General features: G+C 40.8%; 1 protein-coding gene across 8 annotated transcripts in view; it reads right to left on the reverse strand.

Moving 5' to 3' along the window:
- CMSS1 (cms1 ribosomal small subunit homolog) overlaps positions 1–14,055 on the reverse strand; it is a 247,515-nt gene that overhangs the window by 11,497 nt on the left and 221,963 nt on the right. For 7 of the 8 annotated variants that reach the window (XM_026112439.2, XM_064521017.1, XM_064521007.1 and 4 more), the window contains 3 exons: positions 8,357–8,457; positions 3,528–3,599; positions 327–456 (listed from right to left, as the gene is read on the reverse strand). In XM_026112439.2, coding sequence (XP_025968224.1) covers positions 327–456; positions 3,528–3,599; positions 8,357–8,457 — 303 coding nt within the window. Of the gene's footprint in view, positions 1–326; positions 457–3,527; positions 3,600–8,356; positions 8,458–8,916; positions 9,046–14,055 lie in introns of those variants that run through there. The other variant, XM_064521024.1, reaches the window with a different exon arrangement.

The following is a 14,055-nucleotide window of genomic DNA, read 5'->3' on the forward strand; positions in this document are numbered from 1 at the left end:
TTCAGCATCTTGGAAACTACTGCTTAGGAATCATACCATTTCTACAAGAAAAGTGAACTCCTGTAACTAATATTTTACAATAAAAGCACACATTTAAACAATGTTTCTTTTTGTTTCCACCGCTACAAAAAATCCACATATTTGTCCCAATGAAACTAACATCTCCACTTAAACAGCAAAGCAATATACAGTACAAGACAATATTTCCTTAAAGAATTTCAGCCGAGGAGACCTGTCCTAAAAATATCCCCTTTCTTCTACAGCAAAAGAACTCACTGATATCGTGAAAAAAAAATTCTTTATCTATTTAATATAGGATAAGTTACCTGACAGTTTCAATTCCTCCATTTCAATCACTGAACGTTTTGTACCAAAATGTTGGCTGAGCAGGTTCTGTAGATCTTTAGGGACACCAGGTTTTGGCGCGGATTTTTCCAGAATATCAGAAATCTTCTTCTAAAAATAAGTAAAGGGGATATGCAAGGCATTTCTATCATTTTTGCTGTTTGACTAGTTAAAACCACTATAAATATACTATAAATATATGTTCCTCCGTAACTTGATACAGGAGCTTAATTACAAAAAGACCTTAGAATGGGACAAGATTCCCATTGTCTTTGGTGTGAATGCAGACTTCACAAGTGAGTTCAGAGTCCTTGACAAGATGGCTTGTGAACTTGAAGACAAAAAATCTTCCGCACTCACCTGAAACATCGCCAAAGCAAAAATGTAACTGAAAGCTGGTTTTGTGGGATTTGCTGTTGTTACACCTAAGTATTCGTTTGAAAATTCAGGTTTCCCCAACATGCATTTTAATTTATCATTCTTAAAGCATTAGTGACAGGAGTCAAACCATTATATATAAGTTGGCCATATTTCGATTAGAAGGGAAGCTGTTACCTACTTTGGAAGGAAAGATGGTAAACTAGATTCACAGAATAACTTTGAAGTGCAGTGGAAATGAGTGAAAAATTCACAAAAACAGAGGGCAAACAAAAAGTGCAGCAGCTATTTTGTTCTTTTAAAATGTATAACTTTTTAAACCAATCTAATAATTTTGAGCCTGGAACATGACTTTATGATACTATTTTACACCTGTGCAACATTATCTCAGAAACAGGTAAGAAAATTGTTTGCTTTTTTTTTTCTTCTAATCCCTTTAAATAAGGAGTAGAGAAAATGATATTTTATAAATGAAAAATCATTGAAATGAAAGTGTTGTTGTATTTTTTTGCATAGTTAAATGAATCATGGGGTAGAACAGCCCAGGATTCCTTTCATGGGAATGATCATTTAAAAATACAGGATCATTTCAGAATATGGGAGATTTTCCAGGAGAGACACAGCCTGGAGAGAATGGCATCAATGCAAAGCCCTTCTTGTTCTCACTGAGAAATGATTCATTTGTGAAAAGCCAGCTAAAGATTTCTCAGCAGCGTAAGCTAAACTGAATTTGCTGTCATGAGGACATGTATGCTGCCATGAGGACAGCATAATCCCAGAAGCGAAAGGGAGCTGGAGAGTGTACTTTTAGGACAGAGTTAGGAGAGAGCACTAGGGTAAGGATTTTTGAAGAGAAAGTGAGATTTCACAGAGACAAGGGAGCTTGTCCTGGGAGCTGTGAGTGCTGCTTCAGCAGGGTGGTGGGTAGCTTCAGTGCAATTTCAGCAGGCTGAGGGGGTGGCAAAAATCAACAGAAATGTTGAAGACAGCTATAGGAGATGTTGTACGTAGGGGACAGAAAAGCCATACAGATGCTGCTGAAACCAGTCTACCCCACAGCAACGTCAAAGTAGGCAGCCTGCCTCTCTCAACCCTTGGCCACTTCAGGCCACTGCCTGTTTCACTTCTGCTTAAAGCCAGCTGTGTGTTTGCAAGATCGCAACCACATCTTTGATAGTGGAACATAAGGAGATCAAGTGCTTATGCTTTCTTTCCAGTCAACCTTTGACCTGGTCTAAAGCCCTCTGAAGTCACTGGAAGACCGTCAGCGCACCTCGGGCTGTTTATCAGATTTTTACAATGGCTAAATCTGCAGTGTTCCCTCTCAAGTTGCACCTTCATTTAACACTCTTGTATTTTTCTGCCATGCAACAATTGCAAGCTCTGTCACTCTCTAGTAATACTTTTTCCTTAGACTGTTTAAAAAAGGGCCTTCCCAAAGAATGGCCACAGGCCATCTGCAGCACACGTAGCCTTTGTATGAGGCCCACAACAGAGCTTCTTCACTGTTACTCCTATCCAATATACAAGGTACTGCACTAGGGAGAGCTGCTCCTGCCCAGCCCCAGCCTTACACCCTGCCTCTTCGGTGACCCACATTTGGGAACCCCTGATTTAGCAGATAATAACACAGAACTATCAGCTTCATTTTTCACTTGGTAACTCAGCGTAACCTGCCATTCCACAGGACCCTTACGTCATTCACTGGGCCACCTGATTCCTTCAGGAAAATTATGGTCCTCTTGAGGAGAGAAGCCTGACACTAACGAGAAATCCCGTGAGAGTAAGAGCAAGGACACCTAAGCAAACTCTCTTCCTTCAAGGAGAGCTGTGGGGAAATATTCCTCATGCAGGAAGTTTTATTATTTTTCTTCCAATTCATTCCAGATGCTTAAAAGCAAAGGCTTTCTTTTTTTCTTTTTCTTCTTTTTGGAGAAAGCAGTTTGTGTGGGAGTTATAGATTAGCCTGATAAATATTTCCTGATGGATTTTTTGACAGACTGTATATGTCACCTTAGTGGCATATCCCTACTGAAACTAAAGGTGTAACTAAACGCCTATTGTTTGCCTGAGAATTAGGTGTTTTTGATAGGTCTGGTTCACTAGTTTCTATTGTGGGATGCTTTTGCTGTGGCTGCAATGGAAGTAGTACCGAGGTCATTTCTGCCAGAGCTGCATTTAAAGCTAAATCCCACTCTTCCCTCATCTCATTCCCTGGATGATTCAGAGGCCTGACATAACATAAAAACGCCACCTCTCTGCCCTGTGAGGAAGCCAAGTATTTACAGTCTGTCCTGAAAGACAATTAATTTGCTTGGTGCCATACTATTTCCATCTAGACTGCAGCGTGTTTGTTGTTGAGGATGAGGATGGAGCATGGCCAGAAGGACAATACAGAGCATTTATTTATATACCTATGCTATGATGAGAAGAGGGAACAAGGACAGTTCTTGGCTCAGGAGATGTAACAGCAGCTGGAGCCTGGCCACGCAGCTGAAATAGTGTAGATTCTGCAGCAACTGAAAATCCATCTTTCTCTGATACGGTTATATTTTCCCAGTGAGCAGCAATTGCAAGCTGGATGTAGACATACACAACCCTTGACTGGGGTGTAGACAACTGCCACAGCTCCGTTCACATGGGGAGTGAGTATTCGGAGTGAAGTCAAAAAAGTGGGAATTTCTATTCTTCTCTAAAATAGGCTGCAATATCTTTGACCATATTACTCCACATTGTCACAGGGTTGTGAATCTTATAATAGCATATGCACCCGGTGCCCCAAATACATCCTAGGACATTTATACCTTCTTTCTCCTCTTTGCTTTTACAGTGTTCTCCTGTTTTTCTTCAGGCTGAGTTAGAAAACACTCTGTAGGCTGCAAAGCACAGAAGAAGAAAAAAGAAAAAATCAACATTAGATATATGATCATCTAAAAAAAAACAGCAAAAGGAGGTAAGAGTGGGATACAGAAATTGTCATACTGGGTAAAGGAAAAACAAACAAAACCAAGCCTCCCCATTTGTAGAGGGAATCAAGTAATCTAGAGTAATTTCAGAATAAAGACCTCTGTTGTAACCAAGAACAGAATAAAAGAAGGGAAAGCGGAAACATACACGTTTGTAGTCATAATTCCATAAAACGGTCAAAAGCAGGTTTGGATAAATTAAAAAAAAGAGAGAGAGAAAAACATGAACAGAACTTTCAAAAGTTATATACACTGAATCCCTGTTACTGCATACAATCATTTTTCTAAACTTTGTCACTAGGACTCTAAAATAACTAGGTCTAATATGAACATCCAGATGGTGAAAGATACCATGGAACTGGGAGAGAATAATTGGAAATAATCATGCTTTGGATTTCCTTTGACGTTTGTAATGTAAAATTTAGGAAAACATGTTTCAGATTTGCTCTGTCCCATTCTTGCCTAGTCTGCTCATAGCAGGCACGGTCAAGTACATATTAGAAAAATATATGTTGCATTTCAGAATAATCTTTATCCAGCACGTGTCACTATTATTAACTCTCTTTTGTTCCTGAGTGAGCAGGCTGAATTCATCTGTTAGCCAGAGTCCCTGTTCACAGAAGCCAGGGTGAGGATTTGTCTGAAAGCCCCCTAAAATTGTCCAAGACAGAAGAAGTGAGGCACAGGTTTTCCTTGTTTTAAGCACAGAAATTCTCTTTCTTTGGCCTTCTTGGGAACTGAAAATTACAAATGCAAATTAATCTACAAACATGGGCTTTAGCGCTTAACAGGTGATTCGATGAAGAGCGACAGGAAAATGGCCTGAGTTGCGGGAAAAAGCTCCTTTTCACTATGATGCATTTGGCTGGAAAAATCTACTCCTGTGAGCAACTGTGGAGAAGCCTCATCACTTGGATCATTGAAAGCTCAGGAGCAGCCAGTCCTGCACTAGCCCCTGGGGAAGGCCTGGAGGGGAAACAGCAGCAGTAAAGGGAATCTGGCCGAGACCTAGAGAAGTGCTCCTCCGTTCCCCTCTTAGGGCAGAAGCCACAGGACCAAGAGGGCCAAGGAAAAGCCAACAGAGTATGCAAGCCTCTCTGAGCACTTCCTCCACTGCCTTCTTGCCAGGAGGCCACTTCTTGATAGCTTGCACCCTCTGGCCCTTGCCACTACATTTGTGCCTTTTCACGCCCATTCTCACAACTTTATTACTTTACTCAGAAGCATTTTGGGGACTTTCATTGTTCATATTTTGGCCACACTTCCCCTTTTCTCCCCCTAGCCCCTCCTCAACTCAGCCATAAAAAACAGGGTACCACCACACTCACCATAAACGAATGACCTTTGCTTGCCCCTGTTTTAAGTGCCGCAATGCAAACACAGTTGACACTAGCAAAGGCAGTAATACTGTACGGAAGTGACCCTGGAACTGGCTGAGGTTTGAAGTGAGACTTAGGAACTAGCAGAGGAGGTTTGGCTGGGGGCTGACTACAGCCAAAGCAGCACTCTACACCTGGGGCTGGAATTCATACTATGGTCTGGGTCAACACCTACCCATGAGAAGCTGTGACAGGGTCCACATCTTGCCTCAACAAACAGGGATCTGTCCCTGTGATTTTTCTCAAGTATAAGCAGATGTGATCACTACTGGAAATCAAAGCACTGACTGCAAGTAGAAACTCACTTGACCTAATAAGGTTGCTCCAGGGTTAATATAAGTTTTTTTGGTTTTATTTTTGTTTTTCTAAATCTCTGTCCTGACTCTGATTCAAGTGCTTTTAAGAATACCATACATTTCTTCATTCCTAACCCTGCTGTTAGCATTCCCAGACATTCAGACTTCAGCTCCTGCTCTACCCTTACACATCCCAGCTGTCATAGATATTCAAAGACCACTTGCCAGGTGTTTTCATCATAATTTCCATACTCAGCATCACATTTTAGGCAGTGAACAAGCCTTTGTACTGATTTACTCAAGGGACACTACCCAGCCATCAAAAAGCCAGAAATGGATGACCTGAATCTCTTTCCTCCCACAGAATACAATGGTTCCTTAACCCAGGAAGCTTCACCACTCCATTTATGCGTCTTTCAGAGTACAGAAAAATGCCACTCAGTCATGTTGGGCCCACTTCTCTCTTCACATACACTGTGAACCATTTCATATAAATGTGCAAAACACCATGCGCACTCCCAACTTGTATCTGTGTGAGAAAAGACTAAAACCCACAAAGCTGAAAAATGTTCTCTAAGAGAACTGAACAGTTATCTCACTGATAACTGTTCGTTCAAATGCTTAAAATACCACCAAATGTCATGGCTTCTTTTCTGAACACAGTATGAAGCCTTTTCTTTCAATGGCAACAGAAGTACACAGCAGGCTTGTAGGCAAAGCCTTGCTTCCTCAGACCAGCATAAGAAGACTCACAAAACTCCTCTACAGCAGCACATGCATACATACATATATGCATATATGTACATATACATACACATATATACACACACATATATATGTATGGTATATTGTTAGCCCAGAAATACAAGTCCACTGTATCTAGACATTAAAAATAAAGCCATAAAAGTAAGAGAAACCAAAGGTTGGTGAATAGCTGTAAATCTACATGTCTTTTGATGATCTGCAATCTTAAAATATTTAGGCATCTGATCTAGACTGAACTTCTGACCCTTTCACAACTGTTAGTTGCCTACCTACTCATTCAATAGCTCTCTGCATGCCACCCTTAAGAAAAGGTCATTTGCATGTTTCTCTTACGCAAGATACAGAACAGACAACCAACTGGTTTCTGACATGGCTCCCTTGTGCTCTGTGTTCTTATGCTATTTTTACAAGGAAGTTCTTAAAATGCAGAAAACAGGAAATTTGTGCTGAGACCACTGATTTATGAACTAAAATGTCATAAATTCCTTGTTTGTTAATCACAGACAGAACATAAAATATTTCCTGTATTATATTTCTAACATGACTTTTTTTCTTAACATGTTGCCAAGTTACTGGAAATTCAAATGTAAAGGGAAAACATTCTTGTGTGTGTGTGAAAGTTTACATTCTAGGTCAGCCATGTACTCTGACTTTGGGAGTTAGTGACAAAGTAAACACATCAATGCTCCATTCAGATTGGAGACAAATTAGTCATTTCATTTTAAGCCTGAGGACAGTTTGCAGACTGGAAACATAAATGTTCATAATTCTATCTAGTTGTCTCCCGACTGGTTTTAAGATGCCAAGTCCACTGCAGAATAGCTTCCAGACTGTGAATGAGGCAGGGATCAGTGAGTAAAATAGGTTATGTTAAATACACCAGAAAACAAAACTACCTTTGTGTAAATACATCTGATCAGCAAGCCTTTTTACTATAAAAGACCTGCAACAACACATCCATGACACTGAGCTCCTATCAGCCATGAAACTCTATAAGGCAATGACTTAACATCAAATTACCTGTTCCAAAACACAAACGGATATTTCTTAATGTACAGGAAGAGCTGTGGCATGTGTTCTGGGCAGTCCCCATTCCCATTTAGCAGGATAACCTGTGTAGGTTTTTCCTTTCTAACATTCTTGTAGTATGAGCAAAGTACCTCCCTCCAGATACACCAGCTTATTTTGTTTTGAATGTATAAATGAACTAAGTGCTCATAAAAAGTAGCTCTATAGGCAACCTTGCCGAGTGGAAGTCCTCAATATCTGCCACCAGGTACAGTGCGTGGAAAGGCAATACAACCTTCTATATTGCTCGGTTATCTCCTTCCTAATGAAAATGTGGAAGCAGTTCAGATTTCTTGGCTCACTTAGCTCTTGGATGTCTGAGGAAGACACCCAAAAGGACAGTAATTAGTACTCCACATTTACTGTGTTGCTTCTACTTCTCTGTTACAAAAGAGAATATTACTACAAATGTTTTTCACTTGGGCAACTGCCTAGGCATCGCAGAGTGAAGGCTTTTATTTAGTACTGACCTAGGTCAAAATTTATACTGATCTCAAGGAGAGGGAGCCTCCAATGTTGTTTCAGCTCCTTGACAGCCATTCAGTTCATGATACTAGGAAGACACAAGAAATTTACCTTCAAACAAGAGACTTCTTAAAATCAGCTGAGCTTTAGATGATTCTTTTCTGCTAAAGTTGGGGGGAGGCTGTCTGTCAAAGATGTCACTGCCTTCTCCTGGGTGCACTCCATGTAGTTCTGAGAATTATAGCTCCTGCTGGTCCTAGAGGAAGCTTTTAGCAGTGCAAGGCTATGGAAACATCCATCCATGTGGACCTAAACTCTTCCTCACTTGGACATTTCAATGGAGTCATATTTGGGTGGAGATGCTGTAAAACATTTAAAACACAGCTTCCAAGATTTCAAGTGTGCAGGGAGAAGAAGACGGGCAGCACCACTCAGGCTTTTATCACTAGAAGTCACAATGCAGGAGGCAGCCTCAGCAATCTCAGTTTACACAAAACAAGAGTGAAGTTATTATTGAAATGTACCGGAACTCAACCACTTCCAAATAAGTCAAAAGCACTTTATAAAAGGATCTTATTATGCAAAAAGATCAGACAAAAAGTGAAGAAAACTGCCCCCTTATTGAAGAAAAAGGGACTACATTTCCTTACGCATTATCATCTCTGTGCTCTACACAATTGCTAAACTTACAAACCTGCTTTCTTTTCTTCTTCACAGCAGGTTTGGAGTCTGAATCCTGATGCATTGCTCTTCTCTCATCACTTGCCTTCTCACTAGCTTCATCATCTGACAGATCTGATGAGAAAAAAAGAAGTTTTGTTATTCTGTTTTTTAAATCCATCTTCTACCTTCACATTCAAAAATACGGATAATATCTTCAACTGAAGGTTTGTCACAATAATACAATCCTAAGATTGGCAATAAACACAGCTGTAACAGAAATTAGTATCACTTTACTAGTATTTGACATTTACACTACTAAAAAGAGGTCCAGTTTTCCCCTCCTCTTCACAATATTTCATCTAGAAGGCAATAGATTTCCTTAGCTTTCTGGAATTCTGCAAAGCTGGTACCATCTGCAGAATCACAGGTAGAAATGTCTAATTTTTCCAGAAACCTCACTTCAATTGAGCTAAGTAGTGAACACCGAAAAAGGACCTTTCTCATAAACCACAGTGTCTCAAGATCCATGACATCTCTCTGCTTTATTTCAGCATGAGTAAAACAACCTGGGTTCCATAGCACTGCACTCACCAAACACAATTACAGACCTATCTCAGCAAATCATTGGACCAAAAAAACCAAGCAACAGCACTGCTGCTAGAAACTAAAAAAAGCAGTGGCTCTGTGGACCAGAGGTTCACTTAGAAAACACAGCTTTCCTGCTAAGCTTGCTGACACTTCTCTTGGAATGAGTCACCTCCTCCTACAAACACAAGTCTTGCAGATGAAGGAGGAAAAAAAAAATCAAACCCAACAAACATACACACACATGCACAAAAACCCTCCAACCTCCAGCTAAAAGACCAAAATGCCTTACTAATTACCTGCAAGAGTAAAAATCCTAAGAATGGTACAATGTCCGACTGTACAGCATAAAAATATATACAGACTTTTTCTGTGAGCCCATTTTTCAGTTGTGTGACTCTTATTGGTAATAATTAGGTAAAGGCACTATTCCCCCATTTCAAGCAGAATGACCACAAAACTAGCACATGCTGACGTTTTCAAAGCAAACTCTTTAGATTAAGATGCTGTCCACTCATCTGCCTCACCTCTTTCATGAACAGAGAGACTTGGAGGAAAAAAGTACCCACAGGCCCCCTCATAGAGCTATATTAGTCTCTCATTTTAAAAGACTTTGTATTCAAATACAGAACTTTCTGCTGGGGACTGAAGTACTTCACTGATCATCACCAGGAGCATTATCAGCCGGCTAACGGGACAGTGAGAACTGCAGAATTCAATTTGCACTCCTGAAATACTCGGCAATATTCCTTTCCCCCCAACCCGGTGTTCAATCATCGTGGAAGTCTCCTGTATTCTGCAGCTATAAGTTGACAGTTTAAAAATGAAACTACTTATTTTAAATAGGATCAGTATGATTCCCTTAAGCATCACCTGAAATAGGGAAGACAGGACTCCACTCCGAAGTATGCACCAGTTGAAAAATAAAAGGTAAAGTGGAGGGGAAAGGGTATGAAGGGGAGAAAATGAATCTTTATTCCTCCACAGCTGCGACACTGCACATTGCATGACAATAAGGCAGTGGATTGGAAAATCCTAATGCAACAAAACGGCTAACAAGTTGTGTACGTATTTACGACCGAAAAGTACTATCTTCTAAATTCCACCCCTTTTCACACTTCGAAAAGTCTGCATAATAGTCAGCACCCTAAAACTGGGTTGAAACAGCTGTTAAAGAGTTTTAAAAAGTCTGGGAACTTGAGAGCTAGCAATTGAAGAAAATCAGTGAATATTTTAGCAGATTGGATGCCGTCTGTCATGAAATCTTATTTGGTAGAGATTAGATTTCTGGCAAACTTACAAGCAGAGCAGAGACTGAAAAGAGAACTTGCTTTCTGTCCAATACAACTAACAGGTCCTAAACGAAGGGGTTACATAAACATGTTAATGAACTCTATTCAGACCAAAGTGCAGGCCAGGAAAGAACTAGCAGAAATTGTTTGCTGCTCAGTGTGGGCTCACAACATATTCTGCCATCCTGAACGAGAATCCCACAACGCCCCTGAGTCGTTTGCCCACCTACAGCAGTAATACAAGCGAGGGCACCAAGTGGACATGACATCTAAGCTCACCTATTTGCTTTCTGCTCTTTGCAGGTTTAGTGTGGCAGCAAATCAGCGACTGAACGGGCCGTGGCCACGAGAGAGCCTGATTCCATGCGAGGAGAGTGGCTGGTGGCTTCCCAGCTGGTGCAGGATTGCTCCTCTTGGCAGCCCCATACCACAGGTTAGCGGCAACGTCAGGCTGCGCCCACCCCACACTGCTGCTAAGTCAGCCTCATCAGAGGAGACTGCATAGTCGTTTTGGGATCTCTTCTCAAAGGACATGGACAAGGCAGGTGGCAGGTCTAAACCCCAGGCAGTGCGCACACACACTAGGAAGCGTACAGCACTGGGCTCCATGAGCTGCCCTCGCAGCTATTTTCCCTCTCCTCCAAGAGGTGAGGTGAGAGTCGGACAGAGTCCTCTTCTGAGCTGCTGCTTGGATCATGAGCTAGAAGAACAGCTGGCATTCTCTAGCACTACTACTAATTTTACTAGTACGTCGCTTACTACTGTCCCAATAGCGTTCATCAGACAGTGGCCGAAGGTGTAAGATTTTCTGGGAAAGTTTACTGGCCACTAGAAGTGGCCAGGAGATAGTATTCCAAAGCTCACTTGTTTTGTTTTGTTTCTTGATGTCTTCAGTGGTGACATTGGTTTATTTTATACGTTTTTATATTAATGCTCACAAAATTCTATCTAGTCCTGTATAGCCTAACACAGGGCAGCAGGTAAAGAGTGGAAGATACAAACTTGAAGATTTAGGAGACTAAAAAATGTCATTCTTACACTGGAGCTCCGATATCTGTGTCAATCTACTGGGTTCCTAATTCCTATTGCCTTGGGGATGTCTGAGTGGACCTGCACCATGTGCTTCCCTCTACACACCAACAGCTCCTTCCTGCTGCTATTCCTCTCCAAAGTGACTGGCCATTTATATCTTCCAGTCACTGTGGAGTCTAAGATATGCTGCTTCATTAAAAGAAACTGGGAAATTACATCATCCAGTATATTCTTGCAAGTTTAAGCATGCCTTGGTGACTTGATATTATCACTGAGCTCTACCATGGGCTTGCTTCCCCCAATATATTCCTCCAGCAAATTTCTTACATTGCATTTTGGTGGAGCAGCTTCTGGGTTTCAGAGACCGTTAGTGACGTTTGTATATCACCCACCTATATCTTCCATCCTGACTCCAGAGATGCTGAAGAAGTTACCAGCTTTTGAACGTACCAGTGCTACAGCCCTGAAACCCTGGATGCACTGCATCCAAGCAGGCTCTAGATGGACTACACAAATGAAGTACACCCAACAGTTCGGAACGAGTGCACTCTTCGTTCCTCTTGCTTAGCTTCTCCCTAGCCCTAAGTACCCATAGCTGAATAAATCTGTGTGTATCTCATCGAACTGAAATGGTGAGTCAGCTCCTTCGCAATGCATTTACCTCCCCCATAAATAAATGAAAGTACAGAGATTCAGGGAAAACTGAGTGCAGTCTCCAAGCAGTCCTTTTTAAATCCCACTTGGCATGCTTTGAAAGGCAAACAGGAGGAGCCTTTAAGTTTTAAATAACCTCTTCTCTCTCTCTAACTAAAAGATATGCTGCTAGTAATAGCAATCTAAAACTGGACAAATTGTTTCCATGATATAGCCTGACAAACAATGTACCACCTGCTCACTGTCCATCTGAACTTTGGACTGCACGTTGTGACGCAACGTCCTTCTCCTCTTTCAGCTAGATACGAAAGAAAAGGGAAAGAAAAGTCTGGCCCCAGACTCAACAAACATCTCTGAAAACACTCCTAATCTGAGCACCTTTCTGCTGTATCCCAACACCTTTCTTTCATACACCAGTAGGATTTCTCATCTGTTCTAGAAACAGCCAGTCATACTCCAGTGAGACAGCAGCTAGCTTCAAGCTGTGATTGTTTGTGACACCACGTCAACTCCAGGGATAACAGGAGGGTTTTGTTGGGGGTGTCCAAGTACCCGAGGCGGGGTTCTGCCACCCTTGCTCACGTTGAGCAGTGTATCTCACTCTGTGAATAAGCACCTGGAAGTCAGTGAGGTAACTCATAGAGTAAAACATAACTATATGTGAGTAAACGCAGAGGCACCCAGCTCACAGATTCCAGACGTGTTTGTCGGGGTAGCACTGCCTGCCCTGCTTCGAGGCGTCGAACTACACAGAAGATTCCTCCCTCTGTCAGAATAGGAGAGGGAACAAATCCTTCCTTAGTAACAAGTTGACACAGATACAGAATCTGATTAACTGATTAATACAGTGTTGACTTTCATCTTTCTCGTTGTGTGAATGACCAGACATGCAGGCACCGATGGAAGACACTGCGGGATGGAAGGGTTTACTCACAACGGCAGCCCTCCGTAGCTGCTTTCCTGCAATGTATGTATCTTATAGAACCACAAGGTCATAAAAGGATGCTGAACTGCCACAGAGTGCTCTTGATATAGATAAATAAATGCAAATTCGAGAGCTCTTCACTTTCTTCTTTGGTATTACATCAGCAGGACACCACATAGACAACTACTAACAGGCTTCCGCAGTCATTAGATATTTATATTTGAATTTATTCTGAACTGCGCTGAAAAGAAAAAAGCCATTTATGCTTAACACACACACACACACAAATAGAATTTCTCATTTTTCTCATTGATCACATTATTGTAAAGTCATTCAATACAATGGTTTCAAACTTCTTTCAAATTAAATATACATACACATATGCCTGAGTGCATCAATACACACACACACATATATATTAACACACATACACCTGTGTATGTGTTTATCCACACAAATAAAGAGTCATAGAGATATGTATATCATTTAACAGGTTTACTTTAATCACCACCTTTATTAACTATTATAGTCATGAAGAAGTTATATTTGCCTGGTCATTTATCCCAGTATTTTTACAGGCAGACAAGACAATGATACCTGAGGTCATGACACACGCTATGATGTGAATGCAATTTTGTTCCTATTACCTACTGCGTACAAATTTGTGTTTGCTAGGCTGATTCATCATTATTGAGTTTTTCGACCTTTACATGCCACTTTCCTACTCTAAAGTGATTATTAAAGGACTTAAAGTGACCACACTGTAAATAAATTCTTTTAACAACTATGCTAGACTGACTGAGAAAGTGAAATTCTTTTAGGATCATAATGCCACAAAATAAACAAAATGTTACAACTGGAATGGAACAGAAAATAACTTTACAATTCTTCGGAAAATGTGACTTACGGTTCTGGCTATTCTACCACTGAAATAAAGGACGCGAACGAAAAATGATTCAAGGCATGGGAAGTTCTTCATAGAGAGGATGAAGAGAACAGAGTTTTATTCTTTTTTTCTTTTTTGAGACAAAGAAGAGGCACGCTGCGTACCACTCTTCATAATATAGGAACAACCAATGAACACATAATTAAAAAGACAGTTACTGAAGTTTGGGTTTGAAAAATATTCTTTTGCTCAAGTACCTAAAGGCACCTAAGCAAATCATTTCGATTAGTTTTTTGATTTGGAAGCTTAGTGAGAATGGACATTTATTTGATATCCAGAAGACGCACAGTGACAAA

Source organism: Dromaius novaehollandiae, chromosome 1 (genome assembly GCF_036370855.1).
Source record: "Dromaius novaehollandiae isolate bDroNov1 chromosome 1, bDroNov1.hap1, whole genome shotgun sequence".
NCBI classification, from domain to species: Eukaryota; Metazoa; Chordata; class Aves; order Casuariiformes; family Dromaiidae; genus Dromaius; species Dromaius novaehollandiae.